The sequence below is a fragment of the Ictalurus furcatus genome, chromosome 9 (genome assembly GCF_023375685.1).
Source record: "Ictalurus furcatus strain D&B chromosome 9, Billie_1.0, whole genome shotgun sequence".
Classification (NCBI taxonomy): domain Eukaryota; kingdom Metazoa; phylum Chordata; class Actinopteri; order Siluriformes; family Ictaluridae; genus Ictalurus; species Ictalurus furcatus.
Genome location: NC_071263.1, coordinates 11292232 through 11317364, shown reverse-complemented (window position 1 = coordinate 11317364; position 25133 = coordinate 11292232). Strand labels below are relative to the sequence as shown.

The following is a 25133-nucleotide window of genomic DNA, read 5'->3' as shown; positions in this document are numbered from 1 at the left end:
GCCATGGATCCAGGTCTCAGTCAGAGCTAGCACACTGAGATTGGAGTGGGTTGCAAATGCAGAAATGAAATCTGCCTTGTTGACAGCAGATTGGCAGTTCCAAAGGCCGATTGAGAATGAGATGGAACCTGCAGAGGCCGCATTCAGAGAGCGTAGGTTATCCAAGTTGCATACATTACTGGGAGAATGCCACGGTCTGCGCCTGTGGTAATTAACAGGGATAAACTGATGACACATGTTAGTGTGTGTAAACAGGTAACAGTAAGAGGAATAAAGGGAGAAAAAGTATACTTAGCAGCACGTGTGGTGTCTTGTCGGTGTCCTTGCTCGGTGGACTCGCGCAGGTAGACTCGCAGGTCTTTACACGACAAGGGCTGACGCTTCCGCTGACGCTTCCGCCTCATTGTTTCTTAATTAATAAATACTGATGTGTTTCAGCTGAGCACGCCTCAGTTACTGTTCGCCTGGGTCAATAATCGCTTCTGTTGTAGTTACAACTGGCAGGCACACTAATATAGTCCTCACAGGTGCTGAGCACGCCTCTTTAATTAGCAAAACAAAGAGTAGTCGCGTGAACGAGTGACTCCCGACTGAAACCGAAACTGAATACCGAATTTGCTTTAATCTAGCAACAAGTATACAGCTCGTAGCAACAAGGAAGCACAGTTACAGCTTCTATCTGACAATCGGTGCTAAAACTAGTTTCAACTAAAAAAAAAATCCAGAAAGAAACACTTACCAGTTACTGTTCGCCTGGGTCAATAATCGCTTCTGCTCAAAAATAAGACAGTGACCTTAAAGGGGTCATATGATGCTTTGTAATGTTTTCCTTTTCCTGTAGTGTTTGATGTATCTGTTTGTGCATGTATAAGATCTGCAAAGTTACAAAGATCATAGTCTCCCACAAAGGGATTCATTCTATCTAACAGAGAACACTACTCCAGACCTGCCTAAAATGCCTCGATCAAAGTCCAGATATTATTTCCGCAAACGTCTACGTCACAATTTGAAATATCAGCATAATGCCACATTATTTTTAAATTTTTAATAAAAAAAAAATTAAACTGAATCTTATGTTGTTCCAATGAAGAAGACAAGTTAAACTGTTATAACATTGTATCTGAAAGGTAAGAGAGTTACAAAATAAAAAATTACCACTGTGAAACGTTCTGCTCAAGTCGTTCTCGCAAATTTGGTTCTGATTGATCTGCTTGATCATCCTCATTTTCAGAAAATGACTTGGGCTCGAACTGATACGGTAAAACCGACGACATTATTAACTGTGTTTATAATTACTTTAGAGGCCTTGGAAGCTGAAGCTCGCGATTACGGTAAGAGGTGTTAAATTTCTGACACACACAAGGTTTTTGGCCACTCACAACACAATGGGTCGGTTGGCCAATCAGAGCACTCTGGGCTTTTCAGAAGCTTTGGAGAAACCGGAACCCAATCAGAACGTTTCAGACAGATTGGGAATAGAGATACTGCAACAATGTACAGTATGTGAAAAATAATATGCTCTTTTTTTAACATTAAAGCATGTAAACCTATTCTATTACACCAAATAAACAAAATAAGGAACTTTTAAAATCAACATATGACCCCTTTAAGCATACTGTCCCAGCTACACTGGAGTGGTTCAAAACCAAGAAACCGAATGTGTTAGAATGACCCAGTCAAAGGTTAGAACTCAATACATTTTCAGAAAATTGCTGAAAAATTCATGTTCGTCACCAGTTCCCTTCCAATCTAATAGAGCTTGAAGAATTGGCAGAAATAACAGAATCCAGATGTGCAAAGCTGACAGAGCAATATACAGCTAGGAATTAATTTCAGGGGTGGACGAGGAAATGTATTAAATAAAATCACTGCATGATCTGTCCAATTATGTTGATTAATTAAGGGCAGAGATTAATTATGCAAGACACTGTATGTAATAATGAGCTTATCTGCATAAAAGCTATTTCACTTACGTTTACAGGGAAAAACACTCCGTTATATTTTACCAGAAACATCCATATATAAATTAAGAACTTAGGAACTCAGTTTAGAAAGTTGCGAGACACTGTGATTTGTTTAATAATTAAATTTTATATCTATATAACAATATTCCTAACGTGGTGAAATATCCGGTTGATGCAGTGTAGGGAGAATTCTACGCTACTGTTACAATTCAGTTAGCACCATCCTGTGAAGAACAGCGACCGCTCAGCTCCACCAATAGGAGACCGGCGCGAGCTCAGGCTCCATCTCCAATCAGTATTCGGTCCCTATATGAGTGCACTACATAAGTTGAGGAATAATGGCGCGCGCACCATACTTAGTACACTCTATACTCTATAGGAAGTCATTTGGAATCCAGCCACGGAGCAGCCTGCAAACACACAGTTTATCCTCACCACTGAGACATCATTTAGAAACGTCTAGGTCGCGCAGTGTTGAATAAATCTTATATTTAGGAAGGATATCAGCAAAGAAACGACAAAGGTTGATAGCCATTAGGTTTAAAAGTGGACTGTTAATATGGATGCCGTCTCGGTCTGTGATGAGCGCTATGTGATAAGTGAAATAAATCAGACGACGGCAGAAGGACCTGCTCCAAGGTAGGCTACCGTTTCCTGCTTCTTGTGTAATTGAACTCAGTTCCAAACGCGTTGAGATTTCATTGTTTACTGTGCAATAACTTGACGCTGCGAGGTAAATAATACAATGTTTACTACTAAACACGCAGCTGCCGCATGCACAGGGAAATGAATAAGCTCGTTAAACTGACTGGTATAAATCTAATGCTCGTTTACCAGTGAAAACAATTCTCAATACTGACAGTAACAAATAATCACATCTAGGCGACTAGTTTGAAGAGCAGATCTGAGAATATAAGATAAGAATATAAGCGCCAATGAGTTTGTTTATCAAAAAGTCTAGATTTGAGAACTGTTAAAATGTTTATTTATATCCAGCTGGACTTAGATAAACACTGTGGATCTTTATTTCAGGACAGGGGATTTTCCTGTGCATGCTGATGAAGAATATATTATTCATGTGACATCTATAAAATAGTGATAACGAGCCTTTATTTGTCACATATACATTACAAGACAGTGAAATGCTTTTCTTCGCATATCCCAGCTTGTTAGGAGGTTGGGGTCAGAGCGCAGGGTCAGCCATGATACAGCGTCCTTGGAGCAGAGAGGGTTAAGGGCCTTGCTCAAGGGCCCAACAGTGGCAGCTTGGCAGTGCTGAGGCTTGAACCCCTGACTTTCTGATCATTTACCCTGAGACTTAACCGTTGAGACCCCATTGCCCAAAATACAGAATATTTACGATTTTATAGTCATATCAGCATACAGGGAGACTGAAATTTCATTTTCATGAGTTCAACTTGACTCCCACTAAAATGAATCTTTGGTTCATGACATTGTTTAAGAGCAAAAGCCTGTAAATGAAAAGTATTATAAGTACCTGTGCCAAAATGGATGAAGAATTACACCAAAAGCCTGTTAAGAACTGTTAACTCATCATCACATTTGCACATTTGATGTTGAGGTATGAGTTTTATAACGACAACAAAGATATACCAAGATGTACGTACCTTTTAAAATTGTTCATTACACTCACAGAAATATAATTATTTATGAAATAAGATTTACATGACGCACCCTGCACCTCCGAGGTTGGGGGTTCGAATACTGCCTCCGTCCTGTGCGGAGTTTGCATGTTCTCCTCGTTCTTCGGTGGTTTTCGCCAGGTACTCCAGTTTCCTTCCCCAGTCCAAAGACATGTGTTGTAACATTTCCAAATTGTATGTAGTGTGTGAATGAGTGTGTGATTGTGCCCTGCGGTGGGTTGGCACCGCATCCAGGGTGTCCCTCGTGCCGCCTCGTGACCCAAGTTCCCTGGGATAGGATGAAGGCTCCCCCGCGACCCTGTGTAGTATAACCAGTATGGAAAATGTATGGATGGATTTTTCATGAACGTTCTTGCAACATAAGAGAGATTTTTTTGGGTCTGACATAATATGCTGTAATGTTTATGGCTCAGTGGTGGTTCAGCGGTTAAGTCTCTTACTGATCAGAAGGTCAGAGAGTCAAGCCCCACCCCTGCCAAGCTGCCACTTAAGGCCCTTAACTCTCTCTGCTCCAGGGGCGCTGTATCATGGCTGACTGATCCCAACTTCCTAACAAGCTGGGATATCCGAAGAAAAGCATTTCACTGTGCTGTAATGTGACAAATAAAGGCTTCTTCTAATAATATGCATACTGTACCTGCAATCATTACTATGATCTAGACAATACAATAGCAGTTAAATATGAATATGATAGTGAATTACAAGGAGGTGTTCAGCTTTGCATATCCAATATTCTACCGCGGAGTGAAACCTCAGGTGTGTGAAATAAAGTGTTCCACTTCATAGTCGCATCATATTATATATTCAGCTTGTTTTCTTTTCCAGTTCCCTTTCCATTCTTCTCTCCTCGCTGAATAACATGCAGTTTGCATAACATGCACCATTAAAATTTGTGTTTCACTTTCTGCATTAAAATACTAGGTTGTTTTTTTTCTTTTTACGGAGCGAACAATTTAGCTTCAGCTAAGTAGACTGCAGCATTACTGTTCCCTTTCCTCTGATAGTGGTAAATGACATATGAAGTGATTAGGAAGAGGAGAGGTGCTCAGCAGATGGCGAGAAGATGACTCTTCAGAGTTCTGGTGGACAGGCTCCAGCAGTCACAGCAATGATTCATGTTTGAGCATGACTCTCATAGGAGAAGCCTCGTCTCCATGTGCAAGCGTGAGGCACCCACCTGGGCGCTTCTGTCTAAACCTTTGACTTGTTCATTTAAGGGCTTTGTGCTACATTATTATTTGGTCTTACTTTGTTACTTAAAATGGCTGCTCACATCCTGTGCACATAAGAAAATGGCTTGAGCTTTTGAAGGATCATTTCAGTGAAATGAGCCGAATCAGGATGAATTATGTATTCCTGAAGTATCAGTGCTGCTTTGAGCATGTTTTTTTCTTGATTGGTGTGTGTGAAATATAGCTTTTAAGAGTAAAGAATCATATTGTAGTAGTAGCTGACACTTTCAGCTTATTTGATTATTCATGGATTTTCAAGACCAGATTTCTAGACTGTGGGGTATTCGAGCTTCTCTTACTGTTTGTCTGTAGCAGCACTGCAGTAGTGTATATTCCACAGAGCCACTGCTTCAACTGCCATGCAACATCAAGCCTCCTCGCTATTGTCATCTCCGCCAAAAGCAGAAATCATGCTCCTGCTGAGTTAAGCGCACGTGTGGTGGGGCAGCACTGTACGATGTTTCTTTGCAGGCTAGTAGTGGCAATGATTAATACCTGATTAGCAGTAGACATGGAGAAAAATGTGATACAGGTGCATTTGTAGCATTAATACACCAGAACTATTACTACTACTTATTTGTGAAGGTTGAACCCATGACCTGCTTGATCATGACTAAATATTCTAATGGCTTTCAGTTCTCAAATGGTCTAATGGTCCTCAAAGTGTAGTCTGTGAATCATAGCCAGGTTGTGATATTTTTATTTTGTTACAGTGATGGAAATCACAGCCCACAGTTATCAAAATGATTATATTTTTTATCGGGTTCTTCTAGTAATTAGCCTGTTGAGTGGTCACTGGAATTGGCTGAGTTAAATCCAACTCTCGATAACTTAAAAAACAAGTAGGAATGTAAATTATCTTGGCATATACAGTATACTTAAATGTAAGTGGAAGTTCAGGAATAAAAATCTTTATGGCTCCTATAAGTTGTCAAAATATTATTGTGCACATTTAAACAATGAACCTAATATTGAAATATGTTAAATAGATATTGGTTTATATATATAAAATTTGTGTACTGAGGGGGTCTGTGTATAACATTAAAACCACCTGCCTAATATTGTGTAGGTCCCCCTTGTGCCGCCAAAACAGGTCTGATCCGTCGAGTCATGGACTCCACAAGACCTCTGAACGTGTGCTGGGGTTTCTGGCACCAAGACGTTAGCAGATCCTTTGTTTCCTGTGAGTTGCGAGGTGGGGCCTCCATGGATCAGACTTGTTTGTCCAGCACATCCCACAGATGCTCGATCAGATTGAGATCTGGGAAATTTGGAGGCCAAGTCAACACCTTGAACTCTTTGTCATGTTCCTCAAAGCATTCTTGAACAATTTTAGTAGTGTGGCATGACGCATTATCCTGCTGAAAGAGGCCACTACCATTAGGGAATACTGTTGCCATGAAGGGGTGTACTTGGTCTGCAACAATATTTAGGTAGGTGTTACGTGTCAAAGTAACATCCACATGAACCCAAGGTTTCCCAGCAGAACATTGCCCAGAGCATGTCACTGCCTGCTGGCTTGCCTTCTTCCCATAGTGCATCCTGGTGCCATCTCTTCCCCACACGCACCCGGCTGTCCACACCATTTAAACGAAAACGTGATTTCTTCCATTGCTCCATGGTCCAGTTCTGATGGTCACGTGCCTATTGTAGGTGCTTTTGGTGGCGGGCAGGGGTCTGCATGGGCACTCTGACCGGTCTGTAGTTACACAACAAGCTGCGATGCGCTGTGTGTTCTGACACCTGTCTATCATATCCAGCATTAACATTTTCAGCAATTTGTGCTACAGCTTTTTTGTGGGATCGGCTCAGACGAACTAGCCTTCGCTCCACACGCGCATCAACGAGCCTAGGTCACCCATGAGCCTGTCACCGGTCCACTGGTTGTCTTTCCTTGGACCACTTTTGGTAGATACTAACCACTACATAGCAGGAATACCCCACAAGACCTGCTGTTTTAGAGATGCTCTGATTCATCACAATTTGGCCCTTGTCAAACTTGCTCAGATCCTTACACTTGCCCATTTGTCCTGCTTCCAACACATCAACTTTGAGAACTGACTGTTGACTTGCTGCCTAATATATCCCACCCCTTTACAGGTTCCACTCTAATGTGATAATCAATGTTATTCACTTGTCAGTGGTTTTAATGTTATGGCTGATTGGTTTGAGAACTCCTGCTCTAAATAGGAGTATTAGAATATCTATTTTGGGTTGAGGAAAGTTTAGAATAGTTCGGTTTTGCTGGGTACAGTAGAACTGGTGACCTAAAGCAAGTGTGATTCAGTAAGCTCACTGTATGAGCAGTTAGTGTTTGCCAGGTAACACAGCATAGTCCACTGAAATTTCATCCATGGGTTCTGCTTGTATTTTAAGACATAGAGTTCATCACAGGCCAATAGTGTCTCATAACAGAGATAAATAAATCCAGGCTGGAATTCCAGATCAAATATGTGCACAGCCATGCCAATGCTTTAAAAAAAATTTTTATATGCATTACTGGAGAGGCTCACAAGCTCAGTGATTTTGTGCAGTATAAAATTATAATCATGTTTTGGTGCCATATGTAATGGGGATTCGCTGAGATTTTATAAGATAATTGCTTTCACGTTTGTAAGGAATAAAACGAGACAATAGGCAAATAATCCACGGCTTTGGGTTGGGCTGCATGACACAACCCTATGATGGATTATTTTCCTAGAACAGCATGTCCCTAAGTGTTTTACTCCTCTAAGCCAGAGTGATTTGCCAGCAATGAACATTTTTGATTCATTAATGAAAAAAAACACTGTGCTTCTTAACCTTTTTTTAATTACATTTAATGTTCTGGAACGTTTCTGTCATCAGTTATGTTATAGCAGTTGTGAATAGTCGTTCCTTTACCAGCCTCTCTTTCTTCTCTTGAAGTTAATAGAGAAAAAAATAAACACAGCTTGTCAGGTTACCGAGAAACCAGAAAGCATAAGATTCTCTGTCCTGAAGAATTTTAAATAAATGTCTCCTTACAGAAAGGTTCACTTTTATTTGATCCATTTATTATTAGCCTTAGATCGTGTAGATTCTCTCCCATACAAGACACTGTGAATTACTTGTTACTATAGAAACAATAACCTATAAAATTAGCACACTAATATAAACCCGTGATCTGAATTACAGCCAGCACTATTGTCAGGTCCATGCTGTTATGGAAAATTAATCAGCACCTTCTGCCCAATCAGATTTGAGAATTCAAGAGCGCTGTGGTATAGTAATAACATAGTATTACACACCAAAGTCAATTTCTTACTCTGCTTTGTTCAATTTGTTAAGACTCTCGGTTTGATAATTTTTTTTTTCTCTTGGCAGGTGCTGGCAGAGCTAGAACTGTCTTTCGATTCTGACAAATCACTGTAGTCGTTGCTCACTCTTAGCTGTGTGAAGTGCCTAATAACAAAATTGTTGCAGAGCTGTCAGATCACCTTATTCCAGAGCACTCTTCTATGACCAAAGCACCCCTAAGTAACACACACACACACACACACACACACACACACACACACACCACACCACACAGTTGGTATTGGCAACAGGAAAGACAGCACAATAAGGTGCTCCACTGAGAGGGAAAAGAAAAGATGTGCAGCCAGATGGATCTGAGGAGAATTTGGAGAGTCTGATTAAGACAAACAAGCAGACACTGGGAATACAGCAGATAGAGTCATATTGAAGTGTTACTAGTTCAGCAAAGTGCACTGAGGCAAGGCTCATTGCTGAAATAGCTGTCAGAAAATGAAATTATTATTGCATTCGAGTAATTTGTTTCTTGGTTAGTAGGCTTGAAAATATGGGAATTATATATTCTGTTATGGTAATGGTGCTGCTATTATGAAACTGAGAGCTTATTTGTTGAAAAGAAATACAGAACCTTGCAGTAAGTACCAGTTATTACATTAAATGTTCAGCAAAAATGGTGACTTGCTACTTCTCGTACTGATAATGACTGGATCCACAACTTGGCTCTTTCTTTATCGTCTCCATTCTGTTAAATGTCATGTGACACAGTGTGATGGGCAACATACGGATACCTAGAAACTCTAGACATTTTTTACAAGAATTAATCTCATGGAAAGAAGGAAATACAGGAGTTTCAGTTAATATCCCATTCACAAGACATCATCTTACTTTTTGCGCCAATTCCGAAGGCCCCGAAACATTTTTTGAAAAACATCAGGCTAGATTTAAATAATTTGTGGCTTTAAATCAAATGTTAGTTTGGATTTATTCATTATGATCTGAGTTTTAGAATCTACATGAAAATACATCTGCAAACAATACAATTTTAAACCAGAGAACTAATTAAGAACATTTCTGCGCCCCCCCAAAAAAAAAAAATTGCCATTAAGAGTTATAGCAAGAGAAGCAATTCAGCAAGAGAGTAGATTAAGTATTGTTTTGTTGTCTTTTAGTGTAATTGAACCTTGAAGCAATACTCTGATACTGTATAATCTTTAAGATCATTGCTTATCTATTTTAACCTGCCAGTAACTTGATTGTATACATAATATTGTTTGCTTGATCTTACCCAGAAGTGCTTAGAATGAATCTTTACAGTAGTGGTCCAATGCAATGGTTTTAATCTTCAGTCCTGAAAAGCCATACTGTAAACTGTAATAAGCTGTCTTTATTTAAAACATGTTGGGTAACCAATAGCCACAAAAATACAGTACAATTTTAAAATACAATTGTAAAAAATACTAAATACAAAAATACAATTTTAGTTTTATGTTTCATACAGCTTGAGGATTTACATACATAGACACTATTAAAAATCTTTACTTATAGAACTATTGACATTATTTTTCAAATAAGCTGAACGAAAATGTGTTTGAATGTTTTTAAAAGAAAGGGAGCAGTTACACTAGTCTATACAAAGACCACTGAGTTTGCCATAAACAGCTGCATGCCACTATTATATTGATAAGTACAAAACTGGTCAATCAGAACACAAAACACAATCATAGATTGGATAATAAATATGTGAAACTCATCATTTATCATTCTATATCATGACAATAACAACACTAACCCTGAAGAATGTGAAGAATACTGTTAAAGAGAAAACTAGTAACTAATAATAGCCAGTCCCTTCAGAATTTTTGCGATTTCGTATTCGCAGAAATGAATGAAAAATCCAGCAAACACCGTAATATTCGGAGGAGCTTGCAATTTTTCAAAATTACTGCAGATGTCATCACAACGTGCATTCAGTCGAAGCCTTCTTCGATTCACGTGCATTGAAAAAGAATACAACTATAAGGTCTCATTTGCCAACAAACATCACTGTCAAAGACAATTTTGTGCAATTGCAATTTTGCCAATTCACGTAGTTTTCCACACAAAAAACTCTGCAAGTTGCATCGTAAATTTGGAAAAAAAGCCGCAGTAAAATCAAGCATTTTTTGCTGCAACAATCACAAAAAAAACAACACTGAGAAATCCTATATAGACTGAATAGTTGGTGCTGAATAACATAAATTTGTTTTTGTTTTTTAAAGCTGTCTGCCCTGGCACTTCATTTTCTGAGTTTGGTGCCTTTTCAGGCATGTTGTCACTACAACTGCATGCATTTTTGTCTCCAAAAATCAAACCGAAGCAATGAATCAGCAGTCTACACTGTGCTACCACATACTAGTAAATAAGCTAAAATTGTAGAATGTTCTCTGGGAAGAATGAGAACAGCTAGCAGTTATCTATTCCTGGTTTAACTGAACATTTCACCAGAAATATAGATACAGTTCAAAGCTTAAAAAAACAGTTAAATAAATAAAAAATAAAGAAATACAATTTAGTTTAAAAATGAGAAATAATAGAATGTTTTTCTATATTGAATGCTAATTATTCAGAGCCACTCTCAGCAAAGTTAGCAAGCAGGCAAAATGACTAGTTAACATTAGATGGTTTTCCCCATAAAACTATCATCCACGGATCTGCCTCACTTATGCTTTAAAACAAATGATACTTAAACCATTATAGCAACTTTTGCCAACTGAAAGAAAAAACTGTTAACATATACAGTATTTTAAGTAAAGTGATGAGTTTATGGGTGGCATGGTGGCACAGCGTATAGTATTAGTGGCTCATAGATCCAGGGTCCCCGGTTTGATCCTGAGTTTGGGTTACTGTATACGCAGTTTCGCATGTTTTCCCCAGGTACACGTGGGTTTCCTCTAGGCTGTCCGGATTCCTCATATTGTTTGAAAACATGCGGTTATGCAGATTGGCTACGCAACAGTTTAGTGTTGTGGTTCTTGAGACCAGTTTTGAGACCACACATCAGTTCTCTTGGTCTTCTCATTAACTCAGGTGAAATTTTACTCAGTCTTGTATCAGTCTCTGAAGACTAAAATTTCATTTTTAAACACCACCCGAGCCCATAACATTTCCCATTAGAATACAAAATGTAAACATCTATCTCGCCATGTGGAATTATGTAGTGCCTATAAATCTCAAGTTACTATATTTCAAAATACTTCATCTTCTTATGTTCAAAATACTATAGCACAAGTGCGTGTAATGCATAGCTATATTCGGTCACAAAGTTGTATAAGCCTATGTCCTATGTATGTCCTGTGTACTTATTTAAAATGCGAATACCAAGGTAGATAGATTATTTTCATTTAATTCAAGAGAAATTTCATGTTAGGTTAGAAAGATACTACAACCAGCAAATTAATACATCTGAGCATCTGGTCTTGATACAGTATTCCCATTTCATTGCATTCCCAACTCATGCTCGGAGAACCACCACATGACCAGTATAATGCAATTACTGAAGGTGAATGATGAATGAATTTTGCAGTGCCTTGCCCTACACAGTTTTAATCAGTCCATGTACCTAACTACTTTCAGCATTTTAAGGGCTTAATTATTAGTTAATGAGCTCTGCTATGTGTGATGGTGAAGTGATAGCATAAAGCTCTGCAAAGCATTTGAACTATGGTTCATCAGAATATCTAAGGTTCCGGTGTACTGGAAAACTAAGTCACATGAAACAATTTATATTAAAGGCTGTTGCTCTGTTTCCTGTTCACTTGCAGTGAGATCCCGAAGGTGTCATTGTGTCCCCCAGACAGTGAGGATGCAGAGTCTCCAACGAATGAAATTCCCATCGAGGGGGACCACATAAACCATCTGTCCACACCACCTTCCTCCTCTCAACTGTACGACCAAGTGTTGCAAAGCCATGCCTACCAGTCACCTCAACTCAAGAGATGCCCGTGCTGCGACCACCAGCAGCCAGTCACAGACAATGTCTGTCTGAATCAAACAAACGTGTCTTCTCATTCAGACTGCGCAAGCAATGCTGTCAAGACAGTTCACAGGTGCAGTCCCTTCCACCAACCTATATGTCATAACACAATGCAGTGTCATTGGCTGCAAGGATCATGTGATGGCAGTAACTACACGCCTGTTCAGCATCATGTGGTGACAGTCAGGTTCAAACCTTTTCCGAATGTTCTTCTGATTGATATAAATGCAAGCATTCTGAAGTGTAAATAATAAAAGTTAAGGTTGTCTCTTTTGTAGGACTGAGAGACTTCACCGGATCCCAAAGAAGTAGGTTTACATAGTGTGTTAATGTTGCTCGTAATATATCGTTCCATTAACAATAACTGTTTAAAAGCAAAAAGAAATCATAGAACCAGGTCAGGTTTTTTTTTAAAAGCCTTGGTTTAAAAAAAAAACCCTGACTTCTAAGACAGTCATTTGTTAACGGTAATTGTTTTTGACAGCTACTCCCAAGTCATAGTGGAATACCCGATGACAGTTCTTATCTCATGTGCAGTAGTCCTCCTTGCCTTCTCCCTAGCAGGGATTTTGATTGGTCCCCTGCCAGATTTTTCTGATCCTTTAGCAGTAAGTACCTTTCTATTCATTGTGTAAAATTTCTATCAAAATGGAGCCCCTAGTTACAGCACTTCAAGTTTCTGTATTGAAAACCCACAAAATGACATGTAGTGTTCTCCAACAATATGTGCTGTATTCAGAATCGCAATAAAGTAAATCGACCCAACAATGAGACCTGAGAGTTTGCCTTGTAGATTCATTTAATACATTTTTCAAAAGGAACTACTCCACCTCATCTGTCTCTGATGGTCTATTTCAGGGATTTGAGCCACGTGGAACAGACATTGGGATTAGACTGGCAGCCTGGGCCAAGCTGCAGGAAAGTACTGGGCCTGGGAAAGCACTATCTCTGACATCTCAGCAGTTTGTGGACCAAAGTATAGCACGGTACTGCAAATAGTAAATGATAGCTCCTTGCCATTTACACTGTTAGTCCACTTTATTAGGAACACCTGTACACCTGCTCATTCGTGCAATTATCCAATCATGTGGAAGCAGTGTAATGCATAATATAATGCAAATACAAATTGATATGTTGTGCATTCTGAGATGCTTTTCTGCTCAACACGGTTGTAAAGAGTGGCTATTTGAGTTACTGTAGCCTTCCTTTTAGCTTGAACCAGTCTGGCCATTCTCCACTGTCCTCTCTCACAACAAGCCATTTCTACCAGCAGAATATTTGCATACTGCATTTTTTTTTTTTTGTATAAAGTCATTGATGTGTCAAGGCACAGAGATAGCATTTTTCCCATTCTTATGTTTGATATGAACATTAACTGAAGCTCTTGATGTGTATCTGTATAATCGTAGGCATTGTGCTGCTGCCACATGATTGGCTGATTGGATAAAGACATGAATGAGTAGGTACACAGGGGTTTCTAATAAAGTGGACATTCAGTATATACTGTACATACACTATCAGCAATTTCATAGTAGACACAATCATAAACTGTACTAAGTGTAATTCATTGATCATGCTGCTTCCAGAGAGGTCCCCAGTAAAATCCAGCAGCACTTAAGACATCGTCCAAGGAGAATGCTACATACAGACACTACTGAGAACGCCTATTTTTGCAATGATCCTGGTGAGGGAAAACATAACAGAGCAGAACATACTTGTTCTGGTCATTTGCCATTGTCTATTAAATATGAAGCTGAGCAAATATATCAGTAAATTGACTGTAGCATATAATAAAATTTGCTGGTGTCTCACTTCCATCTGTGCTCGTGCAGGAGATCGCTATGCCCAGCTGGTATTCCGCTCAGGAAACTCAGACAGTCTGTGGAGTCTAAAGGCAATCTATTCCATGTGCGAAATGGAGCAAACCCAGGTAATCCAAATATATTTATACGTCATTAAACATGCTGCATCACTTCAGAAACGTTTGGTACAATTTTATGCACAGTTGCCATTTTGCTCTTTAAACTCTTGGAAGTCACTGAAGAAACTGAGAAAATGTAATGTTATCTTTCAAATTTCAGATACGCTCAGACGCACACTTTAAAGAACTCTGTCAGGTCAAAACAGAGGTTGTTGGCAACAAAGGTAAGGGAGAGTGCTGTCCAAGCTGGTCCCTGGGGAACTTCCTGGCTCTCCTCAACAACGTCTCCTCCTGCTTCAGTCTCACAGCTCAGCAAGTGTCAGACAGTTTAAGCTTGCTCAGATACTGTGCCCCTTACTACCATGATGGAAGCCTCGTTGCATCATGTGTAGAGAGAAGCAAATATGGCTATTGTGCATCTGTCCCCCCTCCCTGCAAGCAATCCAACATCATCTATCAGATTCTACATTACCTAGTGGATAAGGATTTCCTGGGGCCTCAGACTGTTGAATACCAGGTTCCATCCCTAAAATATAGTGTCCTGTTCCTACCAGTGGCAAAAGGAAATGCATTAATGGAGATGTATGTAAAACATCTGGAAGGTCATGAGCTAACATATAACAATACTACCATAACAGGGATGGACTTGGGGATTAAGCAAAAGCTTTTCAAATATTATCTCTCAAGAGACTCTGTCTATCCTATTCTCACAGTTCTCGCACTGCTATTTACAATGGCCTTATATCTTAGATCATTCCTTTTATCAGCTATGTCTCTGTTTGCAGTCACATTATCACTTTTGACATCTTATTTTTTCTACAAAGTAGTATTTGGCCTATTGTTTTTTCCACTTCTGAATCTCATGGCAGTCCTTGTCCTTTTGGGAAGTTGCTCAAACCAAGCATTCACCTTTAATGACTTTTGGAAGTCCCAACTAAGCCATAATCCTCCAGCTGCACTAGAACAGAGAATCCACCGTGTCTTACAGGAAATTGGGTACTTGATCTTGGTGTCTGGCTTAACATCCAGCGTCGCATTCTACTCCGGCTACATAAGTAGCATTACAGTGGTGAGGTGTTTTGCTGTGTATCTTGGTAGTGCCTCTTTAATCAACACACTTTTCGCTCTTGTTTGGCTCCCCTGTGCCATTGTTTTGCAAGAGCGACATGCTGCAGGAGCTTCCACCACTGCTTCTAAGCCATCATGGAAGCCATGTTGCTCAAAAAATCCTGGTGGATTTTGGGACACAAGTTCAAGGAAGCGGTGCCTTTTCACAGTAGGACAGAAATTTCGGGGTCTAAAACGTGGCCTCTCAGACACATCAAATCTAATTTTCTCAAAAGTCCTGCCCTGTGGTGTGGTTAAGTTTCGATACATATGGATCTGCTGGTTTGCAGTCCTGGCTGCAGGAGGAATTTACATCTCATGTGTAGACCCTGGCATGAAACTGCCATCCTCAGACAGTAGGGCAACTCAGCTGTTTCGCTCCAGTCATCCATTTGAAAGATACGATGCAGAATACCGCCATCAGTTCATGTTTGAGCGAATGAAACAAGGAGAGGATGAGCCTATGACTATGACTCTCATTTGGGGTGTCACCCCAGTTGATGATGATCGTTTCAATCCAAGAAGCAATGGCTCCTTTACCATGGACCCAGAATTCAATATAAGTAGTTCGGAAGCCCAAGTGTGGTTGCAAAAGCTATGTGGAAAAATTAGAAACCAGACTTTTTATTCACCGTCACCAGCAGACCAAGAAGCAGTGGAAGACAATACTTGTTTTGTGGAAGACTTGATTCACTGGCTATCTACTCGCCATTGTTCTGCAAATGAGGATGCTTTCAGTTTCTGTTGCAACAATATTACATTCCCTTACCCGCCTAGTGTTTTCGAAGAGTGTCTCAAAATGATGGTGGAAGAACAACAGGCAGAAACTGGTTCACCTAGGACCGGGGGCCTTCGTTTTGATTCACAAAATCGAATTGCTGTCCTTGTTGTGGTATTTAAGACCTCACAGCTTAACAGCTTTAACTTCAACAGAACTTCAAATTTCTATAAACAAATCACGTCTTGGTTCAATAATGAGATTTCTAGCGCTCCACCTGGACTGCAAAGAGGCTGGTTTGTGAGCCAATTATTGTTGTATGACCTCCAGCAATGCCTGAGCTCAGAGACATTAGTAGTGGCAGGCTTTTCCGTAGCCCTTACATTTGCATCGCTTTTGCTCACCACTTGGAATATACCATTAAGCATTTATGTGACATTTGCTGTCGGGGGGAGTGTTTTTGTTACTGTTGGCCTGCTTGTGCTTTTAGAATGGCAGTTAAATAGTGTGGAAGCACTGTTCATTTCAGCTGCTGCAGGCCTCTCTGTTGACTTTGCTGCCAATTACTGCATTTCCTACTGCCTGGCCCCACACACTGACCGATTGGGTAGGGTCGCATATTCTCTGAAGAAAATGGGTTGTCCAGTAGCCATAGGTGCAGGAGCATACTTTTGTGTCGGTATTATAATGCTACCGGCGACTGCGCTGCTTTTCCGGAAGCTTGGGATATTTCTCCTTCTCGTGAAGTGTGTGGCATGCGGTTTTGCCACTTTTTTCTTTCAGTCACTCTGTTGCTTCTTTGGACCTGAGAAAAACTGTGGGAAAATAATCATACCATGTGCAAAAGAGAGAGCCACAGAAAATATACCATCTTCTTGTTCAGGTGCTGAAGCAGGAAACAACAATCCATCAGTTAATGGTATGTTCAGCTGTGGTACTAGCACGGGATCACAAGGGAGAAAAAATTGTAATAAAGAAGGTGGCGGAGCATTCTTGTGCCCCAATCAGCACCGCCACAGGCAACACCTGTCAAGGTTAGGGAGGGAGCCAGAGCAGTATGAGCTGCAACCTCTTGCCGGTCATCTAAGTGACAGCTTTGAAAACAGCACTTGCACCAGCAAGCTGTCCAACAGACCTTCTGTTCTTTCAGATGACATTGAGTTCTGTGGTCTCAGTCCAAAGCGATATTACAACAGGATTAGCACTGAGTCTGTGAGTGACGAAATATGTAGCAGGCACCTCAAAGGTTGCGACACTCCCCAAGCCGTCCAGACCTCATCCCCTTACAAAGGAAAAAAAACGCGGCCTGTAGTAGTTCTTACAGGTGATCCAGCAAAGGAAAGGCATTTGTGCAAGAAATGTCATAGCCCTGGAATGAAACTATGGAACGTCTCCATGTCATCTTCTAGCATGGAAGATATCACGGTCATAGAGACCACAGATAATACTAATAAAAGGTCACTCTCTATGGATGGGGCCTATAGATGTCATGCACATAAAAGACTTTTGTCTTGTCAGTCTCAGAGTTCCACTGAGGGGCTTGAAGATTCTAACGAGACTTGTTTGAGTGACATTGAGCCAGCAGTCTCTGTCGCACCATCCACTGTGACTGAAGGAGAGCTGCGACCAGGTCACCTCAATGGCAAGAGAGATACTTTGCGTCTGTCTCTGAGAGAAACAGTTTATGACCCTGGCTCCCCAAGTTCTGGAAGGGGGCGGACAAGCCAAAGTGAGCTGCCTGTAATATTGCCAAACAGTCAACCGGATTTACCTGACGTATGGATCAAGAGGGATGGAAGAAGTGAGGACAACAGTTGATTTAATGAATATAAAACAGATTAACAGAGGCCTCAGTGTATGCTTTTACCACCATGCTAAATCCTGAACTTGTGATGTACTTTGTGCTTGGTGGTGTGATGATAATTTCAGCATCCAAGAGATCATCATATCTGTAAATGCTTACTAAACACAATAGACCTGTAAATTCACAGTTATATAGGTCCCAGATTATATCGAGAATTAATTTCACACTGCTATCTGCAATGAGTTTATGATATATGTTACAAAAAAAATTTTTGGGACTGATGAAACTGCATGTCACAGGCACTATAAGTATGTGTGAAGGAGCCTGTTCCACATGGCCTTGGGTTGCTATTTCATAATACAATTATTGTACATATTTTCAAAGGATTATGGTGCCTGAGAGCAGTTTACCTAAACATTACATAAAAGCAATTTCCTCTTTTTAAATACAGAAAAATAAAGATAAGGAATAGGCACAAATTAATCTAGAAAAGTCCGACTATTTAATTTGAAACGATCCAAGTGGAAAACGATTAGAATTTGATCATGCTAATCACTTATAGGACACATCATGTATTGTCTTGATACTAGAACTGTCTCTGAGCTGTTTATAAGATGCATAACTGGATTTCCCTCCAAGTGCACCTGCCTTTAATGAAGCAATAATTTGGCTTCACATGTGGTAGAGGAAATGTGGGAATCGGTTACAAGTAAATCTGGGTGAACACACAATATAAAACAAAACAAGGCACTTATTTTGAGTTCACGTAGGATCTGAGTGCTTACCAGTTAATGAGTCATTTAATGCAAAGATTTATGGCTTTGATGAAATGCTTGTTTAATATTTTTCTTAATTTAATTGCCAAAGTGTACCTTTCTGTTTTATCTGGGGCACTTGTGACTGTTTATTTTGTTCAGATATCCACTGAGCTAAAAGCCAAGCAAGAGTTTATATTCAAATATTTAAAGCCCTCAAATATAATATAATTATTTATTTTTACATGTCATACAGAAGACTCAACTCCCAGAATTGTATTTGATGTATTACGGTCTTTTTACTTATGCATTGTGCTTGGTATTTAGATTATATCAGATTTACAATGTAAAATTATTTTTTAAATTGAGTGTCAAAGTCAACATATCAATCTACAAATAAATGAAGCCATACACATTCTTTTTTATTTAAAATTGACTTTCAGTTAACAAAAAAGGCAGTTTACCCTTTATATTTATATTTAGTTCCTGATAAATGGCCCAATACAAGCGGCCCAAAATATCGTGGAATAAAATCTTACTCGTTTATTGGCTAAGAAATTTGTTCATTACATGTCTCGTACCCAAATATGCTACTCAAACATTCCACAGCTGATGGGCCTGATCTCCTGGGGGTGGGTAGAGTCACATTTGGTTTCTCAGAATGTCTAAATGAATTATTGTTAAATACCTGTTTTATCAGGTTAGGTTGCTTTAAGTTTATATTTGCTGTAGACGTACACTAACACACGTTTTAGTTTTAATTTAGTTAGAAACTTTGTAACTCCATGTGAGAAAACCAATATTCCAGTTGTAAATGTATTATGAAAGTAGTTAGAACATTTATACAGTCTTTTGAAAAGCAGAACTTTACATTTTTTCATTACTTTACCTGATGTTAAGAGCTTTTTCTTTTCTCAGAACAGTGAAAAAGAAACCTTTAACATTTTACTTCTGCAGTCAGAAGTAAACAGCTACCAAGTCAGTCAACTAACATCTGATATAAGCATGCAGTAAAAGTTATTTTCTGCTCCACACATTAATGTCTTGTCTTTATATGCCATTACTTGTTCGAATGTCGTACGATCATTAGAGTACCAAGACAGGTTTTCTTGCTGTGAAGTGTGGTGCCATGTTGTGAGCAATGACTTGGTAATTTCTGAATACATTATTTTTTTTTAAATAAAATGAACACATTTGTTTATCAATAGTCACTACTGAATGACTATGGAATGTAAAAAGGCAAAAAGAAAAAGCCATTTAATTAAAAAAAAAGCCACATTTTTAATTAAAGAATTTAGTGCTGCTGGTCAGTTGATCAAGCATTCACACATTGAAGTGGATTACTAATGGCTGCATTGTTGAATAGCCTTTCTAGTCCTTTCAATTACTACATTTTATTAAACTCAATGTTTTATTAGTATGCCAGTGACCAAAATGTCTGGAATGCTGTCACACCTTTCTAGTGTACAAAGTGCCAAATGTAAAAAGTAACAATAATTTGTTATGCACATAGTGATGTCACGTTTCAGAAACATGCTGTTCTAAAATTGTTTTATGTCAATATGTGATGTCAGAGTTAAAGTATTAAGAATGAACTATTATGTAAATGTGACTGAGAAAGTCAATAAAGATTTATATTTTACTGACCCATGACCTGGATCACAGAGCAATTGAGTGTCTAAATTGTGGTGTCTATTTCCGCAGATTGTTTTTTAACTCAGCTTTTTGAATGGTTACAGAATTTTTTTTTTATTTATTTAAAACTGCTTTTACTGAAATTTTCACCTAAAGGTTCGATCACAGTTCTAATTCTAAACGCAAATCCAAATGCCAGCCATTTTCTATTAACACTTTTTTTTTTTTACAGATTAAATATTCATAAAAAGAACAGAAAATAATGTAAAAATGGATTTCAATCCTGCACCCAGTCTTCTTTAGCCCAATCAGGCAATTGTGTGGAATACTCAAAGTCAGGTCCCTTGTAGCGTAATGCATGCAGGTACATGACCAACTCCTTCTCTGTAGGGTCAGGCCGGACAATTTTACACTCCGAACATAAATGATCTCGGACTACCTTGGTCACGTTTGCAGTTGTTGATAATTTCTCAGATTGAGAACTGCTCTCTTTTGCCTGTGTACTATTCGTTTCTGCTTCATTGTCATTTGAAGTTGCATTTGTAGTTGATTCTTCACATACAGTCTTAACAGATTCCACTATGTCCGTCAGGGCACTGTTAACCAGAGCACCGACACTGGTGCCCGCATTAGGCTCGCTGTTTCCGGATAACACTTCATCGGAGATATCCAAGAGGTGTAAACTCTCCTTGGAACGGTGCTCCTCAATAAGAGCTTCCAGCAGCTCCTGATCATTTTTACCCACCAGGCCTCCCTTGCCTCTGTTCGGGCCCCAAGCAGAAGAGCCATAAATGGGGTCATTGAGGATGGGGAATCCCAGATACTGGAGATGCACGCGGATTTGGTGTGTGCGCCCTGTGAGTGGCAGACAGCGCACCACGCTAGAGCGCCCGTTATAGCTGAGTTTCTGGAAAACTGTGCGGCAGTCTTTGCCTTTGGGATCCACCCTGCAGAGACCCACCTTGAATGAGACTACCAGAATTGGTTCTTCACACACAACCTCAGTGTCAGGAAACTCCCCCTCCACACGACAAACATACTCCTTCTCCAACTGTTCAAAGCAAAGGAAAATGTATGGTAACAGGGAAGCCTATTTACAGACAATGTACAGTATATGCATTGGACAGTCTATACAACTAAAGCATTGACAAATTAAGCTCATAGCATTCCTGGGGCAGTGATAAAATATCTGTTTCATGGTCCACCTACCTGTACATACTACATGCTGTATATCATGTCGCACAAAAACATGACATATAAACACCTTTTATACAAACCTCCACTGGAGTCTGATGTGCTATGTACGTGCTGATATTTCCCAACAAACTTAGTTGCCTGTTTCACAAAATATAACAAATCAGTATTTTAAACCACTGTGACCCTGAGCAGGATAAAATAGTTACTGAAGACTAATGAATGAATGCAGTAAGTGTGATGTGCAGTGTTGCACAAGTACCCAGTCGGGATGTGCACCTCTACACTGTAAGTAGCATTCAACACCTAGCTAGTTATAGAGCTAATGTTCATATCTAATCTGCTAACATACCACAACGTTTACTGGCGAATTAAAACACGCAAGCTCAACTTATCTACCTAACAATTACTCAATCCTGATATCAAGACCAAACTTGGAATTTTGGATAGGCAAAATACTGATGGCTTATTTGTGAGGTGAAAGTATTTACAACCCCAATTCCAAAAAAGTTGCGACGTTGTATAAAATGTAAATAAATGTACATTATTCACAATAGAAGATAGAAAACGTGTCAAATGTTTAAACTGAGGAAATGTACCATTTTAAGAAAATAATAAGGTAATTTTTAATTTGATGGCCATCAAAACGTATTGAGGCCATCAAATTCAAAATCACATTTTTTTTCTTAAAATAGTACATTTCCTCAGTTTAAACATTTGACATGTTTTCCCTGTTCTGTTATGAATAACATATGGGTTTATGAGATTCGCAAATCATCGCATTCTGTTATTTTTTACATTTTACACAGCGTCCCAATTTTTTTGGAATTGGGGTTGTACTTGCCTTTTTTGTTAATTTCTCTCTACTTGATGATTAGTGTCCCTAGGACACCATTCTGTCCAATGCTATTTCCATTTGAACGATGGAAAATATAATAGTACTGTCTAGACAAACTTTAATGTGATCAATCACATTTTTGGTTCATGACAACCTTCTCTTTGGAATTTTCCCAACTATAACAACCTGACCCAGTGATTCCCAGTAATTACCATGCGTCCTGCCATAGTTTCATAACAAACGAAAATATTTCTACACTTCTCATAACAACGTTAAAGATCTCTGTTTTGTGCCGTTGTGCAGGCCTAACTAGCTATTCTCTAACCACCTCAAATATCATTGGTTAACTCATTTTTCCAGAAATCAGTTCTGATTGGCCACCTGCCACTTTGGCAAACCGTTAGCAAAGTTACCTGTTCTTCAAGACAGACATGGCTTCATCCAGACACATATGAGTCATTTGTTTTTTTAAATTGTTGATAGTTTTCGACTGCTACCTTTGCAACATATGTAGTATAATATATGTAAACACAGTATCTTTAGCAGTTGTTAATAGACAGGAAACGTTCTACTAGTTTACTAGCTAGCCTTTGCATTCTTGGGATGTTAGTAGATAGCAATCCATCCATCCAAAACTGTAAAATCACTGCAGCTTGCAAAGAAGGCAAAATTTACCCACGTGTAGTATATTACAATAATTAATTGGAGTTTAATCAGAACTTATCTAACAGTTGCGAGTGAGGTGTAGGACACCTTGCACATGGGACAGAAAGCATAATAATGAAACAATTGACATCTTATTTACAAGTTAGCAATATGACTTATAACTAAATCTTTCACTAAAATGAGTATTTCATCCCCTTGAAGCAACACTGGAGTCAGTGGCTTCCAGTCACAACAGTAAAGTCACAATCGTCTGTAACTAAGCCAATGATTTATTATCTGGGGGCTCACAATTAATTATGAACAGACTTACTTCATGAATGATTATCAATATGATTATATCAGCTGGATTGGATCGCTATCTGTTAACACCCCAAGAATGCAAAGGCTAGCTACTAAACACTTCCTGTCTATTAACAACTGGTAAAGATTACCTGTATTTACATATCTTATATTACACAATGAAGAATGTTGCAAGGCTATCAATCGAAAAATAAACAAATAAAAAGAATAAATGACTCAGATAAAGAGTCTGTTGAGTGTCCATGCATGAGAGCGTCAAGAACACGCTCTGATTTTTAGCACGGATTTGCCACTATAAGCATGTCCCTGGACCCCCCTAGAGAGTCAGAGGTCCACCGACTACAGTCTCGCAAAATCCTGTAAGAAACACTGCTTTACCTATATATTAAAAATAATAATACTAGTGGTATATGTTTTTTGGGGAGAATTTACTGCTTGTGGCACCTTTCGTATCATGTAAAGATGATGACCATCTTGCACAGGTTTCATATGGGAAGAACTAGCCTACAAGTAGTGCCTTCACAAAATGTTAGTCCTTGGAGATGGCAGACACCCCAAATAACCATAGATTTAAAAAAGGTACCTTTGTGTCAGTCAAACTAAAGTACCTGAATATGCAAGAACAACATTGTGGCTTCTTTACTGTAAAACTTATACAGAGCGCTTATAGTGAGTCATTTGTTTGGAGACAGGGGTAAAATCACTACTAAGTTGAAAGATCATATCAGGGAGGTGGTGATGGCTTCACCTGTCGATCCCGAACCATCTGGTCCAGTTTCTTGGACATCTCCAGAGTGCGGGCAAACAGAAGGATGCCCGAGGTGAGTCGATCGAGACGGTGCACAGTGTGAAGGCCGCACAGACCTCTCTCTTTCCCCAGAATGAAGATGACGGTGTTGTGGCGGTAGCGGCCACATGGATGTACAGGCAGAGAGGCAGGTTTGTCTACCACTACCACTTCACCATCGTCCACTAAGACCTGCAGTGGCTGCCCGTTTACAGGGGGCTCGTGCCGATGCACAGTGTTCCTCATGAAGTCATTATTCTGAGGAGTATAAAAACAAAAGCTTAAAACCAACCAAGTCTTCTTGTAGTTATTATGCATTAGGTTCCATCAAATTCCCTACCTTCAGTGTGATATCCAGGTCGTCCACAGGTATTTCATTCAGTCGAATACGTCCCTCTTTCACTGCTTTCTTATAGTAGTCTAGTGGTTCTGTACGAAATTCACTGCTGAAAACTTCTAACAGTGTTTTACCGATCCAACGTCCCTTACAATAGGTCTTAAAATCGAAATAATAAGGGTGCACTTTTCTAAGTCCTCCCTCAAAGTAGTACGACGTTTCTGCGAAGTGTTCTTGGTTAAAGCTCACTCCTGGGTTGCGTTTTTGTGGTGGAGGAACATATCTATCCCCAGGTTTGGTCTGTTTGCTTCCCCTTCGCTTCTTACCTCGTTTGTTTCTCTCGTGTTCCTCGGAGTCTTCGCTTTTCCTTTTCTTGCAGCTTTCCTTTACTTGTTTGCTCTCACTCGATTCTTGCTCCTTTCCTATTTCTGCAGTGTTTAATTCTTTGGTCTCCATGATGCTGAACTTGGGTCGGTACTTTGCTTTGAAAACACTGTGTGTGGTGTGTAAATCTCTCCGGGTCTGCTTACGTTTCGTTATATTACTGCTAACACCGATTCCATCCCACAAGGAAGAAACAGCACCAGGTACAAGTCTGCTTTTAAAACAATTCCCACGCATTAAAGAGCTGCCCAGTCTCTGTACGCATTTCAACACAGGTACACCGTTTGCTCTAACATGCCGTACTGACATGCCTGTGCGCGTGTTCTGTCGCAGAATGATGACATCACAATTAACCTTGTAGCGCCACACGGTCATTTAGTTTCGACGCATTTGTTGTTGTTGTGTTTTTTTTAATGTAAAATTGTCCAAAATTCGTTTTGGAGAGAATTGTCAGAATTTATCTTTAATTTAGTAAATATTAAATACTATTTTACATTAAAGAACGTCATCGTGTATTATCAAAATAATGTTAACAAACG

At 39.4% G+C, this 25133-nt stretch overlaps 3 protein-coding genes across 3 annotated transcripts; 2 read left to right on the top strand and 1 right to left on the bottom strand.

Moving 5' to 3' along the window:
- Positions 1 to 1851: 1851 nt before the first annotated feature.
- LOC128612554 (protein dispatched homolog 2-like) lies at positions 1852 to 12460 on the top strand. The gene is made up of 3 exons (XM_053632852.1): positions 1852 to 2603; positions 11937 to 12221; positions 12427 to 12460. Exons 1-3 carry the CDS (start codon positions 2524 to 2526, stop codon positions 12458 to 12460), a joined length of 399 nt encoding a protein of 132 aa, XP_053488827.1. The 5' UTR covers positions 1852 to 2523.
- Positions 12461 to 12847: 387 nt separating this feature from the next.
- disp2 (dispatched homolog 2 (Drosophila)) lies at positions 12848 to 17967 on the top strand. Its single transcript, XM_053632851.1, has 5 exons — positions 12848 to 12854; positions 12942 to 13134; positions 13735 to 13832; positions 13981 to 14078; positions 14230 to 17967. The coding sequence occupies exons 1-5, from the start codon at positions 12848 to 12850 to the stop codon at positions 17710 to 17712; spliced, it is 3879 nt and encodes a 1292-aa protein (XP_053488826.1). The 3' UTR covers positions 17713 to 17967.
- Positions 17968 to 18002: 35 nt separating this feature from the next.
- On the bottom strand, positions 18003 to 24951 carry rpusd2 (RNA pseudouridine synthase domain containing 2). The gene is made up of 3 exons (XM_053633785.1): positions 24214 to 24951; positions 23835 to 24131; positions 18003 to 21139 (listed from the first exon to the last, which is right to left on the bottom strand). The coding sequence occupies exons 1-3, from the start codon at positions 24901 to 24903 to the stop codon at positions 20366 to 20368; spliced, it is 1761 nt and encodes a 586-aa protein (XP_053489760.1). The 5' UTR covers positions 24904 to 24951; the 3' UTR covers positions 18003 to 20365.
- Between the last annotated feature and the right edge of the window lie 182 nt (positions 24952 to 25133).